We start from the raw sequence: 20,382 nt of genomic DNA, 5'->3' as shown, positions 1-20,382 counted from the left end.
CAGTCTGAATTCAACTATAAGGATATTCTGAAAACTCTTTTAGTGGTTCACATCTGAAAACAAATGCTTCCATAAACTTCAGTCTCTTTATTGACAGCTCTAATGACACTACAGCAAGAATATACCTGTAGTCACCTGAAATTAAAATTTTAATTTTTTATAGGACTTCTGTTTGACAAAAAAGAGAAGGAAAATTAAACCTTGGCCTATAAGTAAAATTCTCAACAAATCTGAGAAAAGAAATGGAGAACAGGAAAAAGAGGTGGAGTTTGGACCCTGAGGAAGAGGAAGGCCTTAGCATTAATACATTTAAATTAAATATAATTAAGCAAGAGAAGAATGAGGAGAGGGAGAGAAATCTGGATAGCAAGGTACAGATGAAAAATGAGAATAATTATCAAAGTCACAAGAAGTAGAGAATGTTGAGGAAAGGCTATTCTTTAGGTATTGGCTGTCTTGCTAGTGAAGTACTTATGATACTGCAATGAATCCATCTACAGTAGAAGATTTCCTGGGATGTGTGGCTGCACTGGAACAACATTTTCAGTCACTTTCAGCTTTTGTAGCTTATCTCTGCACTGGTTGACTAAGCAGTGGTAGATCCCTTCTCTAAGCTCCTTCCACCTTTTCCCTAAGTCATAAAAGGGAAAATACAGGAACTGAATTCCCTTCACCTTTCCCACCTCCTCACAAACCACTGCCAAATCTGTTGTTTTCCTAAGACTTTATATATCTGCCCTCTGACTTTCTGCTGTGATGACCTGGATCCTACAGGTAATGAGAAAGTTCCTTCCAGCCCTGGGAGTGTGTACTACCAATTGATAATACTATCAGTAATAAATTCGTCATGATTTGGGATGTAACATGGAGGTACTGGGGGTCTGTATAGGTACAAAGCCTGCTGAGATGCTTAGAAAGCATGCCAGAGGAAATGTGCTAGAGTGGCACAGCCTTATAAATTCATGACACATCTCAATCTGTACAATCCTAAAGCCAGTTCTAGTGATCTTTGTTGTAATCTGTACAATCCTAAAGCCAGTTCTAGTGATCTTTGTTGTTTGTTTGGAACTTTTTCCCTTTATTTCCTTCCTGGCCTCCTGAACTCGTTTCTGAGGTTGTCCATTTTATTTCCAGTAGAGGTGTAGCCACAGAGTCCTAAGTGCACATAACTCTAGGGTACAAATCTTGTTTCAGCTGACCTTAATACACACAAAAATTAATACGATTGCAGCGTATACGTAAAAGGGAGCCTTGCCCTTTCTTTTCTCCTTTCCATACAGTATGTTTTTCTCAAACTATCTGGCCATGACCTGAAAGATAAGAAGTTAATCTTCAATGCATTATTCAGCAGATTTTTACTGGATTCATTATGCATTGATTTTGACAACTCTGAACAAATCCCATATATTCATACATCACCAATGATTAATATAAATTCCTTATCCAAAAGAATATGTTTAACATAGAGACAAGTATAAAAAGATATTAAGTTAAGAAATGCTCTGCTTGGAAAAACAAAAACAGTTCACATGCCACTGTTCATTCAGTGGTCATGAATGATCTATTGTTTTATTTGATTATGTCATTCTAAGTTACCTACGGACAGAAGAAAAGTTTCCATTTACTATAAAATTCAGCATAACCTGAATAATTAACCAGAAATCTATAGAGTGCCATTAATTTAGCTGCATAAATTTTGCTCAAGAATGTGTTGCAGATTAAGAGCTTATGGTTGTCTTAGATCACAACTTTAATCATTTTAACCAAGAATTCAGTAGTCATTTGCCTATGTTTCAGAGTTACTGTGAAACTTACTGCCATTGGAAATCTTTGGATGTTTTTCAGGTTTTTGGGGAAGTTTAAGGGAGCAAACACAAAATAAAGCTGATTTCTGATAAAGGTCAACAGCTTTGAAATTAAAAGATAGATATTTCAACCATTACCAAACATGTTCTTTTCTCACACAAAGTGTTTTAGATAGCTGATAATAGACCAGTAACAATTTTTTCCCTCTTACCTAACTAGGTTAACAGCTTAAGGAATGCTGCTAATCTGAAATATGCACCAGTTACGCTTATTGATAGCTTTTGCGGTTGGTTAGCAATTTTAATGTCTCTGTTCCCATTCCCATAGACAAATTTTAACAATTAATGTCATGAAAACTTGTAACGAACAATGTGGGGTATTAAGTTACGTTCCGCCCAACCAAAAGAAACCCTACAAGTGCCCGGTTTAGAAGGATCTACAGGAGTTATTGATGTTCCATGCATCCATATGGGCTACAGAACTGAAAACATTTTCCAACATCTAATAACAATATGAAGACTGCAAAGAAAACTGCAAATAACAAGTGCATAGGAAGAAAGTACAAACGCATCACCAATGATTCTGTTAGCAGATCTTTGTTAAATAATAGTTATGCCTGATCCGAAGAAGCATCTACCATCATAACGGAGGAAGAAAAGACTGGGAAGGTGTGGAACACTTATTTTGATCTCAGATTTGGTCATCTATTTAATCCTGAGTATGTGAGAAGGATATACAAACCAGGTACCTGAGAATTTCATGCCAGAAGGAGCAAAGTCTGTCTCTAGTTATTGCTATTTTCCAGTGTTTCATGGAAGAAAGAAAAACCTCCCCCCCGCCCACAAAACAAAACAAAACAAACAAACAATGAATCAAGAGAGGAAATCTTTTCTAGCTCTCAGAAAACGTGCACAGACCTAAAACATGGGATCTAGGCAGTACAGACAAGGCTGAAACAAAGGGTATCCTTGCGTACTTTCAAAGCCGACAAAATATTTAAAAACTTTAGATTTGCGAAGACTGATAATCAAAAATATAATTAACTGTCTCCACTATTTCTATTATTTAGTTACATATTTTTCTAAACTAATTCAGCTCTAAAAATAATTTAATAAACTCTAGTAATTTTGCTTAAAAAATCTCTACATGGTAACAAAAGATTTCATGGTGTAGAGAATGATAAACTTTTCTAATACTGAAGATCTTCTGTTGATCTGGCTACCAGGGATACGGCTACTCTGCTGCTTCTGTGTTTGTAGATGAATAAAAAATTTCAGTCATCACGTTGTCAAAATCCAGTGTTTTCCATAAACAAACCACAACTCAATTTCGTATACTTGTTCCTTATCTAGACTCTAAATAAAAATGACACTGAATAAAAGCTACAGTTTCCAGAAGTTCTGAGCATATGAAGCTAAAATGTGATAACTCAGTGAAAGTAACAGATTTCTTCAGCACTAAATTGGTTTAGTAGGTCAAAGTAAATTTCTAATTAAAGTTGAAAATTGAACGTTTAGTTTCTGTATTCTTAAATTCAAAATTCAAATATAGCAAAAGGAAGGTCCACTCAAGAAAATCATGCTGGAGAGATACTGCTTTGTTTGTATTAAGTTATAAGTTTATCTTCATCTAGATCACAAAAAATTAAGCAAGAGACCTATATAAGAACAGAATAGGTAGAAACACTACTATTGTATATGAAGAAAACCCTTCACATGATAAATATAACACCAAAAGCAAATTAAATATATTTTAAAATATGAGAAATTTATTTATTTCTTACGCTGATGTTAGTAATGAAACAGATATGGTACTACTTTCACTGGAGAGAATGTTAATGACATGGTCTTAGCTGAGATGAATGAGGCAACACAAAAGAGTAAAATTACATTAGAAAATTACTTGGAAATCTTGTCTGTAAACTGATTATATGCTATAAAAGAGAAAATGTTTAAGGAAGTTGTATTTTGCATGTTAAATGATTCCCTCTTGGAACGGCTTATTCTGGAACATACTAAAGGAAATGCTAGTCATAAAATGAAAAAGCAGTTATATTTGAGACATTAATAGTGACCACATCATAATTAAATTTAACCCTCTTAGAGGAGGAATAATATTAGAAAAGAAAACAAAGAAGCCCAAGCTGAGAAAAATTAACATCATGATGTCAAATTTCAGAAAAAGATTTAAAAACAAAAACAATATATATACAAGAATAAAACTAAAAATAATAAAAAAGTTAATTTAAATCCTTATCTTACTATCTGATAGCTACATAAGCAAATGACACCAATCGTATATATGTATATATATGTATTCAGGAAACTGAATCCAACATACCATAAAGTGAAGAAGCAAATGTCTTAGATGTTTCTGACCTAAGCAGAAATTATTTTTAAAAAAAGAAACAGCACACTAAGGCCAACAGAAGAGAACAAGCTATGACACATGAATTGATAGGAATCTGATGAAGACCAAGTTATGATGGGATAAAGATAACATGCATCAGCTGAGCTGTGATAACTGGATGCATGTCTCCACTCTGCCTCAGAATCAAAGTAATATAACCTTGGTCCCAAGTTAAAATGATTCCCTTAAGTTGCATTAATTTATGTTTGCCGCAGGCCAAGAATGTGCACCCAGGTCTTCAGCTGCCACATGACTTGCTGAGCCATTGTAAACTGAGTGTGTTCCTCAGTCTTGTCTTTGTGGTTTGCGGTTTTGATGAAATCCGAAAAATGAGTAGTCAAACTCAAAAACAGATATACAGTTATAGGAATCTGCAGAAGGTGTGTGTCACCTAGTCTTCCTTGTAATAAATGAGCAACTGAACATTATTTCCTTGCATTTGTTCTTCACCACAGCAATTTAAGCAAACACCTATTCAAGCCACACTCATTTCAGGTAATAAAGATAAGCCTGTCCTATAGACAAAGTAGCACTTAAACTCACTGATAATGTAAGTCAGGAGGTATTAGTACCTATTAACACTCATAAAAAAGCAATTTTGCCAAACTCAGGCACTGTTAAATGGGGAGGTCAAACTTTCCCCCAAAAGCATGTAATAATTCAAGAAATAAATGTAAGGTTCTTTCTACTTATCCTCCACTTATTTCAGTCTTTGGGGTTTCTGTTTTCAAGATCTCTTTGTGGCATTGAAGGATACACTGTTTAAAAACTGCTCCTTGTACCCTGGAAAATCTTTAGATTTCAGGACCTAGGCCTTCAAAGAAAAATACTGTAGCTCAGCAATTTATTAATGCATAATGGAAGTCTCAGCAGCACTGAAAAAGTTCTTGCGGAGTTTTAGGATTAAATCCTTAACTGCTTGCAAGAATAAGCATTCTTATGGAGATTACTATTGGAAGACAGCACCTGTCATTTTATCTTAAAAATATTGCTACAGTTTCTGAGAATTATGGGATGGTAAGGCTTCTTGTAACACTCAATAAACTATTGCAAAATTGAAGTTATCTAGATGAACACTACATAAGAATAAATAGCAACAGCTGAAGGAGAAATTGTTTCATTCAGCTTACTAGAATTTTTGGAATACATTTACAACTCAATCAATGAAAGGACTAAGGTTAATTTATTTGACTTTGTGTCTCAAGACACTTAAAATAAAAGGTTGTTAAACTAAGTACCTTTGAGGTTACTGATAAATAATACCGCTTGTTAGCACAACTTACCACTTTATTAATGGTTAGTTATTCAGAGCTGAGAATGACACCATCTAAGATAATACAACTCCTAAATTAGAATATTCTTGAATACCCATAGAATTTGCTTTTAATCTTACATTTTGTCTACGAACGAGTCAGCTGCTGGTTTGAGAAGATATTTTTTACTGTTCATATTACCAAGACTTTTGATGAAATCTAGCTAAAGCTGATGTTGTGGGTTCAATTCAGGTTAGATGGAGCCCCATCTCGACCGTCTGTCTGGTCTTCCCTCAGCTTCCCAGCCCGTTATGTTCTCTAGTAAGGCTCCTTCCACAGCTCATATGGTCTTTTCCTCCAGATATTCTTCTCCTGAAACCCTAAAATTATGCTGATCTGAGCAGTCTTCTTTTCCTAGCCTCTTACTTTAATACTCTCTGTCTAGCAAGTTCCAAATGCATTTACTTTTCCAAGACTCCTCTGGGAATAAGATCATATCAATTTTTTTTACAGGAAAAGGCTGAGGTAATAGTTCTAACCCATTTGAAAGCAGGGGGCATCAGGGAAAACTTATTTCAAGAACTACTCATTTATTGTGCTGTCCCTTATTATTGATAAAGGACAACCAGTTCAGAACCAAACTCCACACTTATTACTTTCAGTTCTTTTAATCATTAAAAAAGCAGGTGTAATACCTTTCAATTATTTTATATGAGAACATCTTCAGCCTAAATTATATCTAGTGATCAGTCAAACTGCCTAGGAGCAACTATCTGCAGCACAGAAGACTTTGAGATTTACATGGAAACCGTGGTACAAGATAATAATAGCACTGTCGCAGAACCAACAGTAGATTGTCTGGCTTCACCACAATAACCCAGATGTGGAAGGACTAAAAGAGAGGAAATGATGGTCTGTCCCAGTAAAGAGTGTTTGATTCTCTTGTGAGGCAAAGCAAGAGTGTAATTACCTAAGGAAACGAGGAGTTCTTGATCATACAGTCGATTGGTCAATCAGTTACCTGTGATGCGTAGGTTGCATCATATGTGCATATGCAGAGATGCACAGGTCTGAGAACCCACAGAACCACTTAAAATTACTTGGAAGAAGGGTGGGGATTAAGGGCACACTCAAAAACATTAAGTTCTTCCATGTTTCATGAAAATCAGCAATGGAGAAATAGAAATACTCTGAAAGTTCCTTAACCAAAAGGTAGAACTAAGTCATTATCCAATTACTCCCATTAGCAGTCAGCTGGTCACTTTGCACACACAAACTGACCAGTTAACAAGCCCAAGCAGAAATAATTATGCCTTGTGCTATTTTTTTTCTCCATCCAGAATGCTATAAAGAAGAACATGAAGAGTTTCAGGAATACTGTTGGAGGTTACAGGGAGGGAGACAGCTATGAAGGAGCCTTTAGGGCCTGGGATACCGAGAAGCGTGCTGCAGCAGGAAAGTATTAGGAATGTGGAAAGATGAGTATCATTTTGGTAGGATTAAGTGATATGTTAAGAAGTGGAGATACTGGAAAAGCTAGTGATAAAGGGAAAATCTCAGACTGTTTCAGTAGAGGAAAGCACAGAGGAAACCCAAGGGACGTTTGATATAAACATGTGGGAATTTAGAAAACATTTCTTTAATTTTTCATGCTTCTTTTCTGTTTTAATGTTTACCTCTTAAGGTGCATTCTTGTTAATATTTCTTGTTGCCTGTGTCGCTGCTCAAACATTTTTCCACTCTAACTAATAGCCATAACAACAGGTAGCTGGAAGAAAGCTTTATTCCCACGTTTATATTAGACAGCTATTTCAACAGCAACAAACCCTAATGAGATTTAACAATAATTTTAAAATGTGAGAATCCCAGCAGGATCTAGAAGATTTTTCATAAAACTTCAAAGTGAATCCAGATTTCTCAGGTCTAATGGATTATTCACACATTGTGGGTGATATCTCAACCCAATTATTTCAACAGGAAAAAATTTCAATGACTCTAAAGGACTGCTCCTCTTCTTTTCTAGAAGAAAATATTTGATATTAAAGGAATTTGTTTAAAGTTACATTCAGACATGATACATGCATCCTATAGCTTCTGGAAGCATCGGGTCAGATCTTGGAGGTTCACCATGCAAGACAGTTACCCGCAGTTGCAAGGCTTTGATCTCCAAGGGCAAAATCAATAACTGCTTAGGTCAGTCAAAAACAAGTTTTGTCCAGTCAACAATATTATGGCTGTCCTCAAGGTTTTCTAATCCCGTTATGCAAGCCCAGATCTCAGGATCCACCTGCATCCTTCAGTGCTCTCTACTGCATTATTGAAAGTCTCTAGACAGTCTTATAGTGACTGAGAAGTATAAAGAATTATCCACGTTACTGTAACCCCCTGTGAAAGCAACTGCAGGACTCCAGGATGCCAGCAGAAACAGGTTATTACCCTGTGCTGCTGTAATGCACTTACAACCACAAATATGGGACTCAGCTGAATGCAATAACAGCTAACCTCTGCCATCAAAATTACAATGTCTGGTAAGAGTAGACCTTATAGACTAAAGGACCAAATACTTATAAAAGAAAACCACTGGGACAGAATTTACACAGAAATCCACATCTGTAGAAGCTTACCGTCATGTTTCAAACAGTTAAACACGGAAGCAGAACCCCAGCAGAGCTGTAGGAGGACTGCAGTCATGGATATAATGTATGACTAATTCAGAAAAACTCTCGAGCAACTTTTCATCACAGATTAGAAATCTACTTTCTTTGTGTTAATTTATAGTTTACACCATTTAAAATATAAAGCATGCTAAGACATGACAACTCTAACTCTCTGATATTCCCTGTGGGTCCTACAACACTCCCAGGCAACAGTATCAGGTGTCAGTATGTGTCAATGTGTCTATTACCTTTCAACGATCCTGATGCAGAGCATTTCTATGCTGCTATCAAATTCACAGCACGCTTCAGGAGCTGTTTCAGTAGCACATACAAATATCATTGATCGTTATTTTCAAATTTCCATGCTGTAAGTTTTTTGCTTTGTTTTGCTTTTAAATTAAGAGTACAAGGAGTTTTCAAGAACTTAGAGATCTAATTTTACAGCTCAAAGGTTTTAGTGCTATTACACATTAATGTGGTAAATGTGAACCCAGAAAAAATTCCAATCCATTAACCTGATAATACACAGTAATTTGTTGCATTTTCTAACAAAGTAAGGGGTTGTTCTGTGCCAATAAAATTATGAAGACCATGTTTAGCACCTGCAGTATCTATCGCACAATACTAAACGATAAGCACCCACGCATATTAGTATGCTCTATAAAATACTCATTTTCAGAAAACAGCACTTTTCATACAGCGGAGGAGGATGGCAAGTTGTAGGTCTCAAGGCTTTTCATAGGTGTTTTAACCAAAGAATAAAACAGAAAGTGAAATTGCATATCAAAATTATATATCAAAATTGTCAGAGTATTTTGTGTTGCTTTGCCATGTCTGGGGTATGGGCAAAACAAAGCAACTTTTGTCATGATTGTTTTTAATCAGTCATGCCGCAGGAACAGTCAAAAAGAAACTGTGCCTTAGACTTTGGTCTTGCAAACAAACACAAACTTAAATGCTAATCAAAGGAATCATTTTTATGATTAAAGGTATATAGACGAAGTATTTAGAGGATCAAGGTTTTAGGATATGGTCTATAGGGCTGGTCTGTGTACGGTGGAAATAGCTTAGCTATGATATAACCACTGTTTGTTGCTGCTCCTTGGCTGGAGAGCAGCTGAGCACTGACAGGCATCTGGAAGATGCTCACATCCTTCCACGGAACAAGGAAATGTACCATCAACTCTCTGGTCATAGAAATTGGCAGGAGTTGTGCCATTGTCTTCAGTAACAGTGAAATAAAGCCTCTGTTCTATTTTTATATTAAAGATTTCATATATTTAGTGGTAGAATTTAAGGATAGAGTACTGTATGCGAAGCTGTTGTTGGAGATCCACTCTTTACTGTAACTGTTTATCCTCTGAATATGAAGCATTTCGTCCAAAAGAATTCAAGCATTTTAGAAATGAAATAACATATTGCCATATTTGAGTGCTGCCCCACAGAAGCTGCAATCATTTAATCAGGAATACTGAGGAATCAATGAAGAACTCGGTAGTGTTTATGTACCTTCATGAGCTGCAATAAATGCCCAACCTGCCGAATACTTTTAACACCTCAACAGTGTGTGTAGAAGTGACTATTAACCCACATCCTTGTGTAACCTGAAAATATGCAGGACACGGCCATGACTAAGATAAATAAAGGAGAGAAAATGGTTACTTACTGCATGTAAACACAGGAACATAAAGACAATAAATTTTTGCAGTAATAAACTTAATAAGAACAAGATCTCTAAGAGATCTTACGTCTTTCTGGGCTCCAAGACAACACATTTTCAAGTTTTGCATCATACCATTCTCAGTCAACTGAGATGAAATATTTAATGCATAAAGGAATAGACTTATTCTGCTTTATTCTTGGCTTTTACCACACACCCACAGGAAAGCACTTAGCTTAATCATAAATAAAGAGTTATAGGAGCTCATGGAATTGAGCAACACTTGCTAACCTTTAGCTTTCTGGCAGAAAAATGACCCCAGTGAATGACCTCAGTGAACAGTGCCATCTAGAATAATTCCCTCACATCAAAAAACCTATTATTTTACTATTATTAAGTTTTAGTAACACTGCTGGGAGAACCCATTAGTTAAAAAAGAAACAAGGTGCTGACCCTTAACTATTTGGGGGCTGTTGTTTTCTTCCATCAGTTTAAGGCACTTCTCATTCATTCCGTAAAATTTCCTTTCACCAGTGTCAGGGAGATCAGAATAAGAAAAGGCCAACATCCCTGTGATGTTTATTGCACATCAACAAATAAAAGATATATTTACAGCTGCATTCACCATTTTACTAGGCCTATTAAGCAAATGTGTTGTAAGAGAAAGCCTATAAAGCAAATTTAGCAACAGTAAAAAGCCCATTGTTTGACTCCCTACAGAAGCTTCAATTGCCTCACAGTATGAAGTCAGGAATCCTTTAGATAAAAATAAACATAGAGGTAGAGAATAGATACATTAAGGATGTTAAGAGAAGTGAGGTCTTCTTTTACTGAATGCCTTTCTGCCAAGCACTGATTCCTTGGTTTGGAGAATTATTTTACAAACAGCTTGCCAAAAAAAAAAAAAAAAAAAAAAATCATTACCACAGCAGAGGAAGCCAGTTAAATCGTCTTAAATTTGTTGGTTAAAATATTTGGAGGGATTTAAACAAATAGAAACAAAAGATGAAATTCAGATGCTGCACTGAGAGAGTAAGTTTCCTAAAATGTGAAATTCTTCAGTCCTGATGAATTAGAAATGTTAGCAGCATGATTTCACAAGGATCATGAACCGCATTTTTTTCTCAGTTGCTGCTGCCAAATCAGTCTGAAGAGGACTATATGTTTCCTGTCATCAAATTCTTATAAATAATGAACACCTCCTATTCAGGCTAAAGGAATATATGAAGTCAGTGGTTTTTTTTTCCCTGTTGTCTGCTAGCAGGCTTCTTTTTTTGTCTAATTGCTTTTTTATGAATGAAGATTTTGACCTTTTACTTCTTCTGTGTTTCGATGCTCTACTATTCAATGCAATCATTTGAACCATATTGTAATAAATCACATAAAGCATAAAAATCTCATTTCTGTCACACAACCTTCCTTGACTGGAAAGATATCACACATAATTAGGTTTCTGATGTGAAAACTCGTATCAGTCAAATTCAGCTAAGAAATGTAATACAGTTTTAGAAACTAAATGTAACATGTCTATGTCAAATAAGTCTTTGCCATTAGACTATTTCAAGGTTTCCTTTACGTTGACTTTTTAGCCTGCAGAAGCACTGAAAAGCCCTGTTTTAAAGCCTTTCCTTGATAGCAGAGATCTAAGTGTGAAGAGTCAACCAAGGCTAGGCACGTGAGTTACAGAAAGTGCTATAGCATTGAGTAGCTTGGTAGGAGCCAATGGGACTACAAGGCAGAGTATATTGCTGTTTTCTAGCCGCTTTCATTCACTAGTCTCTAAAGTATGCAAGATAAATATTGGGCACTTCCAGCAGGCGAAGAAAGTTCGTCTGAAAGAGCGCAGTGCATTCAAGGGCAAATCTTAGGCCATTTAGTGTGAATGGAAAACTCTCACTGACTGTATTAATGATTGAGCAGGTTTAGATTGACAGAGCAGATAATAAAGCGTATCAAGCATTATATCGAGAACGAGTAGCAGGATATGACAACCAGCTACCAATTACCTGCTTTTACATGAGACTGATAAAGAGCAATATAAAAATGAGATCCAACTTTTATTCCATCAAAAACTCTGTTTAAGTTACAGGAGTGATCCAAGTTTTGCAGCTATTGGCTATTCACGCAGTCTGTGCATCATGCCAGGGCCAGGATGTTTGGCATGCATCATTTGGTTGACATCTTTGTGGTTACAGACCTCCTGTACATACTTGTCCAGCAACTGTTGATGAAACCTTTGGCTTGACATTACAGTCAGGAAGACCCGTGAATTACAGGTAAAATGAAAGCAGACTAGAAGAGAAACAAAGGTGCAAGATGATACATTCACTTGGAGCAGGGCAGCTAAACAGTGTGTCCAGTGCCTGACTGTTATGTGCTGCAGTTTGCATACTCTCTGGAAAGGTCTAGCATCAAGAAATGACACAGACAGAGAACACCTGAGAAAAAAGAGAGATCCTTCTTCAGTTCGCAATTTTTTTTTCCCTAAAAACAAGCGAATAAACAAAAAAGCAGCTCCCAAATCCCTCGAAACATTCTTGCTTAGCTGATTTTTAAAAGCATGGAAATCGTCACAGGATAAGAGAAAATTGAATACGTAATAATGCATTTCTACTTTACATGTTTTTCAAAGGGAAAAAAAAGTCTATAGACCGCTATAAAAGTTTGCCAAAGGGATGGGTAATAGCATATCAGTGTTTAGCTTCATCAAAACTAAAGGAAGATACTTAGAGATATTAAGATACTATTATGTCAACCTCCAATTAAATTGGTTGAAAAGGTGAAATATCTCCTTCAAAATGAGAATTTGTACCCTTGAGGAAGATCAGAGAAAACAAGATTGAGGAAAAAGGCATGTGTTTATGTGAGATGACGAAAGTGAGGTTCGTAACATTTATTTTTGAAACTCTGCTCTGGGTGAATCATAATGTTTTTATTTGCTTAAATCTCTGTAGAAAAACTCAATTAGTTACTCAAGTAGAATATTGATGATAATTAACATTTTTCATGCCTTTAAAGATGGAGTTTATTTTGAAAACTAGCCAAATACTGTTTCTCCATAGGTGTTTACTTCCTTACTTTATAGGAGCTTAAAATTGCATCTAACCTATACTACAGACTTTTTACAATGCAATATTTTCAATCATTTTCTTCTTTAACATTTTCCTTCATGTTTAATCATGAAACCTTAACTGATTTTTTAAATGCCAAGCAGATTATCTAAGCAACACAAAATATTTCAAATAGTATACTCAAGTTAAGAGGGATTTATCTGTAAAACAAAGATCATTATCTTCATCCCTGCAGGCTCTGAATTTCTTTAAGAAATGAAGATTTTTCTAATTAATGCTGGCTGCACGCTATAGCTTCATCATATTTGCCTGACTACATGAAGAAAACCAGGACAGCAGATTTAATAATATTTAGTATTCCTGTTGCACAGTTTTAGAATATTTATTGACCCAAAGTTTTTCAAAAGGCTTGAAACAGATGCTCACCCTTGCACAGCATACGTAAATCATATAAACAGCATTAATCCTGCATTCATTTAAGTAAAATACAGCACTTGCTTTCAGTAAAATAATGATGAATTGAGATCTGGTGAAGAATTTAAAATAACAGATGGTATTATCACTTTGAAGGCAAGGAGGTAGCTGCACAGAAACAGCAGCATGCAGGATGTTCAAGTCTTGCGACTTCAGATGATACTTAGTTCTTTAAAGCAAAAGCAGAGAAGTGATTGAAGTTACACAAAACAGTCTGCTTCGTGCATCCCTGGCGGTGGTGCTTATCGCTTCAGAGCTCTGCTGCAGTCCCACTTCCAGGAGCCTTGGTCAACAAAACGGAGTTATGAAAGGAAGCGGCACAGTTTCTCTGCCAAAACTTCCAGGCCTGGGCAACAAGTCCCCTGAGGATTACTTGGGAACACTCCTGGCTCGCTGCCAGTCACTCCTTTTGTTATGGATAAATAATAAACTGAAAATTTGTCCTGATTATTGTGTAAGGCATCAGTTGTCTTATCAGCGGGAGAGACGATATCAAAGCTCTCCTCTCTGCCCTACGAGTGGCCCTGAGATATTTGTGTATCTGTGGCTAAGGCATTTCAGTACTGACATTGACTTCCATCTGGCCTTTACAGTCTGGGTAACAGAAGAGACTGCTTGTCACGTGCTTTTCCCCAAGCACTCCTAACTTGGGTTATCAGCCCTTATTCCCAGCCACGTTCCACAAACCCTTAAAATTATACCGATCTTTCTTTCACTACAAGCAAAATCCAATCTTCAGTCCTTTTTATGTATACACACATATTTCATATATAATTATATATATTTATATACACACAGACATGTGTGTATAAATATCTATGTATCTACCTACTTACCTGCTTATCAGTTTTTTATACTCCCCTCTCTGGACTATATGTGAGCACAGGTCCCAAACCAAAACCTTACTTTGGCATAAATCCAAGATGATTTATACCAAGTATGAATTAAGATCTTTCTCAAACTTGAACTTGCCTTGGTAGGAGTGCAAGTCTTTCAGAATCACTGGAAAGCAAAATTCTCTAACAGTGAAAACTGTTATGAATAGAGCACATTTTTGTGCATGAAACTGAATCAGTCATGATTCAGTTACAAGTTACATAGCTAGTCATTAATTAGCCATGATTTATGTGGCCAGGTGATTAATAATCAGAAGTACTATATGTGCATTAAATAAGTTTGCCTACTTAGGAGTTCACGAATGCTTGCCTAAAAATTCCCTAGATTTTTGTTATTCAGTTTGATTTTATCACTAGTCCCCATATAAATTTTGCTGCCACCTAGCTAGAAAACAGACAGAGTAAGATAAGAACGTAGCCAGTTATACGTCATGAGTAATGAATAGCCAAATATCACAACAGTAATTGCAAAACCATTCTCTGAAATCAAAAACTCTTTTTGCAAGTAAATTTTTGACTGGAGAAACTAAATTTTAGTCAAGAAAATTTTGCAGAGGTATCTGAGTTTAGTTGAGTACATTGACAAATATGATGCAAATCTTAATATTAAGATAAATGAATTCTAAATTAGGATTATCAAGAAAGTCAAAGCAGGTATGCTGGAACTCTGGCTCCTGCAAAGGGCAATGAAAAATGTTTTTTCTGCCGTACCAGAACCCAGCAGCTCTCAAGGATGATCAGTCAGCCATAACAAACTGAAATTCTTATGTGTTAAAAGTTTTATGTTACAGGTTGTACATATTAAAATCTGTATCTGAGCATGGAGAGTATCACTTTTCCTCCGCAACATTTCAACTTTTCCTTCCTCAATTATCTGCTGCTATTGTTTGAAAAATTTGTTTGGAGAATACATTTTCTAAACCCAGATTATCTCTTTCTCAGCTCAGTCTGCTCCTTCCGCCTGCTGCAACTTCGCTCTGCCATAGCAGCAAGTGGGTCTGACAGCAGGGGAAAGCATGATATTTGGATTGGAACGGCAGGCTGCAACTGCTATTTAACCATGTATTTTCCAGGCAAGAAGGGTGTCCAGTGCAGAGTTACACAACCTGAGATTAGGGATGCCAAAATCCCTCACGTTATTCAAGAGTAATGTAAACGGATAAACCAGAAAGCAGATCCCTCAGGATCTGCAAGTCTCTGTACATAACCAGCTACACCCGGTCCCACTGCTGTGAGAAAACCGTATGGACTGCCACACTGGCTCAGCATCTCACTTCAATGCAATGCTACCTTTACTCTTTACCATACCTACCAACTAGAAAAAAAGAGTTAGAAACACACCGCAAACCACGCATAAAACCTGAATTATACAATTACGCCCTTTCTAGGCTCTTCAGGCCTACGTTCTTCTAATGCGTCCTTAGTATCCTCTGGAAACCTAATCCACTCCAACCTGTAACATAAATACTTTCTTTTCAACATGCAGTGTGTTGATTTCACCTTAATTATATATTTCCCACTGCAAGAACTGAAACCGTGGGATACTGGGAAAGAACTTAACCAGCAGCCTATAAAGAATACGGGCCGAAGCTTGGCTTCCATTAACACCTCATTAGGCAGAGCCTGTATTGTACATAAAATGAGCTAATGATTTTTAAATGTAGTTGTCAACATACAACTTAATAACGTAGAAACTTTTTTCTTTATAGCATTGGGCAAGTGATAATACCTTTTTTTAACTCTACAAATCAGCATGAAGCTCTTTGCATATATTATTACCCCAAGCAAGATCTTCATCGGTCATCATCAAACACCGGCCTTCAGCAGGACCATATGGCTGATATGACAAATGGTATTAACCGTAGCATCAATTTTCTGATAAACAAAAGCTGATGGTTGGAGGAAAGCACCTTTAAATCCTGGGTTTAACATAGTTCAGCTTAATAAGACCAAAGATAGAACTGTCAAATGACTGTTAGGTAACTGTAAGATTAATTCTAATCCCATTTAAAGGAATGGCAAAATTCTCATGCTTGAGCTTAATGTGAATATGATGAGGCCTCAGGTATATTGAACTGGCAGCCACCGCTTCTTGCAGGCAGTTCTCTACCTTACTAAAAATCTCTGTTACGGTTTACATTAACCTGACAGATTTAACAGTAGTTCAAGAATGCAGGACTTTAACTCCCACTGAAGCTAAGTAAAGGGCCATAGAGTCAAACAGAGGTTGCACAGTATATCCCTTAATTAGCAAGGGGATTGTGGTATTCCCATCCATCAGGTGACCCCTCCGAGCAAGGGTTAGGACCCGATGTTGTTGCAATGGGTTTTGAAGCATGCGTGTGCTGCAGGTGAAGCCTGGTTTGCTGTATGGGCAAAATAAGTGCTCATACACTGTCAGTTCACTCCACTTTCACTGAGCATCATTTTTAAAGACAAAAAAGAGAATTTATGGATTTATAAAATATCAAAGTATCTCAATTTCTAACCTGTGGAAGCTTTCTCTTAGCTTTTAAAAGTAAAATGATCTTAACCTAGACTAGTTGCAAATAATTCTTCCGTTGCAAAAAAAATCTCATGTCTGTAAACATCACACTTGTCTCAGAACCCTCTAGCTTACCAGACAGCCAGTGCAAGCCTCTCTCGCAACGGCCTGAATCCCGGTTACCTGCCAGCGCCCACAGTCACAACAGTAGGCAGTGAACTGCCATACTCACTTTCACGTTTCAGGGTCTGAGCAGTGAAATTAATAATTTTCCACACTCAAAACGTGCACACGTAGACTTCATCACCTGTGCCAAACTGGCAACTCACCCTCCGGGTTGGTGTAAAACGGTGGTGCTACTGCTGCTTCATAATTACCCTGGTGCCTATTTGGTACCCAGAGCGGCATCTCTCTGGAGTAAACACAATTAAGATGAGCAACCCTCCTGCTGTTCGTGTTTGATTAGCGAGTACGGCAACGACATTTACTCATTGTCTTCGTGCTTGAATGCTACATTCTTCTGGCTAGGAGAATTACAATAGCTGTTCCCAGGATGCAGGCAGGTATGCCATGTCTAACCTTTAACTTTGGGTATGTGGTCAGGCGCTTACTGCCACGCAGCTTGTAAAACCGGTTGCATTTTGTACGTCTGAAAAAAAACGCTTCGGGTTATCTTACAAGGCAAGGTGTAAGATGGTGATATGCGTATTCGTGCTGGAGAATTTGTTTGGGACGGATCTCCCTGTGTCACTGAATCTGAGCCAACTGACATCAGGCAGGGGAGGCTTGGCCGCTAGTGAGAAACGTACGTTTCTAAATCTCCTTGAATATATCATAGAGTTATGATGTGTTATGGCCAAATTGCTGGCTCCCTGCTTAAAATGGAAGTAGCGTGCAGTGAAATGTGCACCATTCTACCCAGTGGAAAAACAATTACGCCAACAAGTGAGGACAGAAGCAGCTAATATTCGCAGCACCATAATGAGGAGCTTGCCAAAACTGGCAGCTAACCCAGAGCCCTGAACCAACATAGCAGGTCTATTTATCTCATTTACTGTGCTTGTCTTCTCCACTACCCCATCCCAAGCGAACAAATATCAATAGTAATGACAATCTTACTAATTATGCCCAGAAATAAATCAACATTTAAATACACATTTTCAACACCAAAAGATGTGACTGGATGATAGAATCAGCGTTTTTCACTCATTTCTACTTAACTCCAAAACCATAGGTTGAAAAGGAAGTGCTTTATCTATTAAAAGGGATCACATAATTTATTTCATTGATGGCAATCAGTTGTTTATTTGCAAGATAGCATTTATGACAAAACTTACTTTCTTTAAAACATGTTTCACTGCCCTATAAAAGCAAAACCCATTTCTTATGGCTTTCCACTAAGACATTCAGACTAATTATCTTATTCACCTTTTCCTTTCTTTATAACTGGTAATTTAGCCTGCTATATAAAATACCATTAAACCTAGTTCAGACTAAAGCTTTCTGCACGTGGAGCTGTAGTTGATGCTAATACTTCAATCTTAGCCATACTCAAAATAGGTATTCTAATATATTTCACACTGATGCAGCTTAGTTATCACTTTCACAACTACAGAAATTTTCTTGAGTAAACGAGCGTTCTCTCATTCCCACCTATGTCAGCAAAAAGGCATTTTCTTTTTATCTCTGCACAAGAGGGAGAACTAAAACATTACTGATTGATCAGTCATGAATTTTTCTTGCACACTTGCATTTTTGTACTTCCACTGCAAAAACAGCCTGTCAGATATTTTAAAGTACATCATTTGCAAAAGTATTGCTGCAGAGCACTGAAATGTCATGGCTGTGCACCAGTACGTTAGATATGCAAGCTTAAAGCAGAATCATAGGAAAGAGTTTAAATTACAGGCAACCCAGGACAGAACAAGAGGATACTTTGAAGGAACTAAGGAAGAAGGGTTCAAGCTGCAGGGAAACTGAAACTAAAAAAAAAACAGAGAAGTTATAAGTACTGTACACACATATGTCACAGAAAATAGCATTTTTTTTTCTTTGGGTAACTCAGTTAAACTGCAAGCAGACTTATATTGGCAGTTAGTCATTTTAATTATAGTGTGATGACACTTGCTAGTTTAGAAAATGAATCATATGGTTGCACAGGAATTCAGTCTTTTTGCCTTAGCTATATTTGTAGATAAATAGAAATCTAAAAGTGAAACAGGCATTTAATTGCTTAAGGGTTACTTGATGCATAATAGCACACTTATTCTGTAATAATTTCAGGTTATCTTTCCATTTCTTTCTTACTAGAGACATCCTTCTTACAGTGCAGAGAATAAACACAGAATGACAAGCAAACCTAAAACACTTTCAGGCAGAAGAGTATTTTAGTAGCTGAAAATCAATCCCTGGAAGTGCCTCAGATCTTTCTGAATTCAATAAACTTAATTATGGAGGCAATTTAATACAAGGAAATAATTCATAAAATTTCGGAATGGGAATATTTTACTCTGCCAGAGGACCGTAATTTAACCTCTGTGCAATACTTCCAGCGAAGCCAATGGGCTTGTATTAGCATAAAGTCTTTAAAAACCTGACATGCTGACCTACCTTTATGTGACAGACGTAACCTTGGCTGCCTCGTATCTGTTGCATGACATCCAGTCGGTGGGTGTAGTAACAAGCCACACAGTGCCAGGATTAAAAGGTCCTGGGCAGATGCCATCCTGCCCAAGATCAAATTCTTGCGCTCTTCGCTTAACTGCTGCTGTTTGTTTGTTTTTTAAGGCTGCAAGTTCCACTTCTACTTTCCCAGAGCAGTTAGATGGCTCTCTTTGGTCAGTCCGTGGGGTATCTCTACGGGAAAGTCACCGGTCGGCAGAGGAGCCCAGCCTCAGCTAGCCATTAGTCAAGCTGTGCAAATGTCATGTAAAAATACTCCCTGCCTAGGACAATTGTTTATCAAGTGCGAGGACATTCCAAGGCGTTACTCCGCGGTGTTGTGTCTTGAGCTCTCTTTAGTAACTCTGCCAGTGGATTCAGGAAGAAGCTGTATTTTCAGTCCCTCCTGCAAGGCAATTCATTCAGAGAAGGAGGGAGAGGGGGAAAAAAAAAAAAAAAGAGAGAGAGAGAGAGAGGAAAAAAAAAGAAGAAAGCACCCTCCTCCTTGGTGCTCTTCAGAGCTCAGCCCCTTGCTCCGACTTGCCAGACAGCTAGTTTTAATTCACCTTTCACCTTTGCTAATTAAAAACAAGAAGTGCCGTCCCCCCCTGGAGCTGCAGGAGCCCCCCCAGCAGGGAAGCGGGCTGTCAGGCTGCTGCATGTACCGAGAAAGTTCAGGGAGGGCTGAGGCAGCGCGCCGGGCGAGCGGCTTCTGGGCAGCGCTGCGCTCCACGTGCCGCGCGCCCGTTCCTCGGTCGCTTCGCGGCTTCGCGGCGTCGAGCGGTTCCTGCCGACCCTCCCCGGCCGGCGCTCCTCGCAGCTTGCGCTCCCGGAGCGGTTTTAGGGGGGCATTAACCCTTCACTTGACTGCTGAAGTGCATTATCACTTAGCATCCTTAAACAGCAAGCTGCTAAGTGGATCAGGATACGAAAGGAAACAGTTGTATTTCCTACTTTACTTTCAAAAAGGGTGTATATGTGTGGGTTTTGTTTTTTTTTAAGGATATGGT

General features: G+C 37.6%; 1 protein-coding gene across 1 annotated transcript in view; it reads right to left on the bottom strand.

Moving 5' to 3' along the window:
* Positions 1-19,880, bottom strand: part of SEMA3E (semaphorin 3E) — a 143,881-nt gene extending 124,001 nt beyond the window's left edge. Inside the window, exon 1 of the mRNA XM_009680520.2 lies at positions 19,322-19,880. Coding sequence (XP_009678815.2) covers positions 19,322-19,436 — 115 coding nt within the window. The 5' untranslated portion in view covers positions 19,437-19,880. The remainder of the gene's footprint in view (positions 1-19,321) is intronic.
* Between the last annotated feature and the right edge of the window lie 502 nt (positions 19,881-20,382).

This window comes from Struthio camelus, chromosome 1, assembly GCF_040807025.1.
Source record: "Struthio camelus isolate bStrCam1 chromosome 1, bStrCam1.hap1, whole genome shotgun sequence".
NCBI classification, from domain to species: Eukaryota; Metazoa; Chordata; class Aves; order Struthioniformes; family Struthionidae; genus Struthio; species Struthio camelus.
The sequence above is the reverse complement of the archived record's forward strand: the minus strand, read 5'-3'. Positions and strand labels throughout refer to the sequence as shown.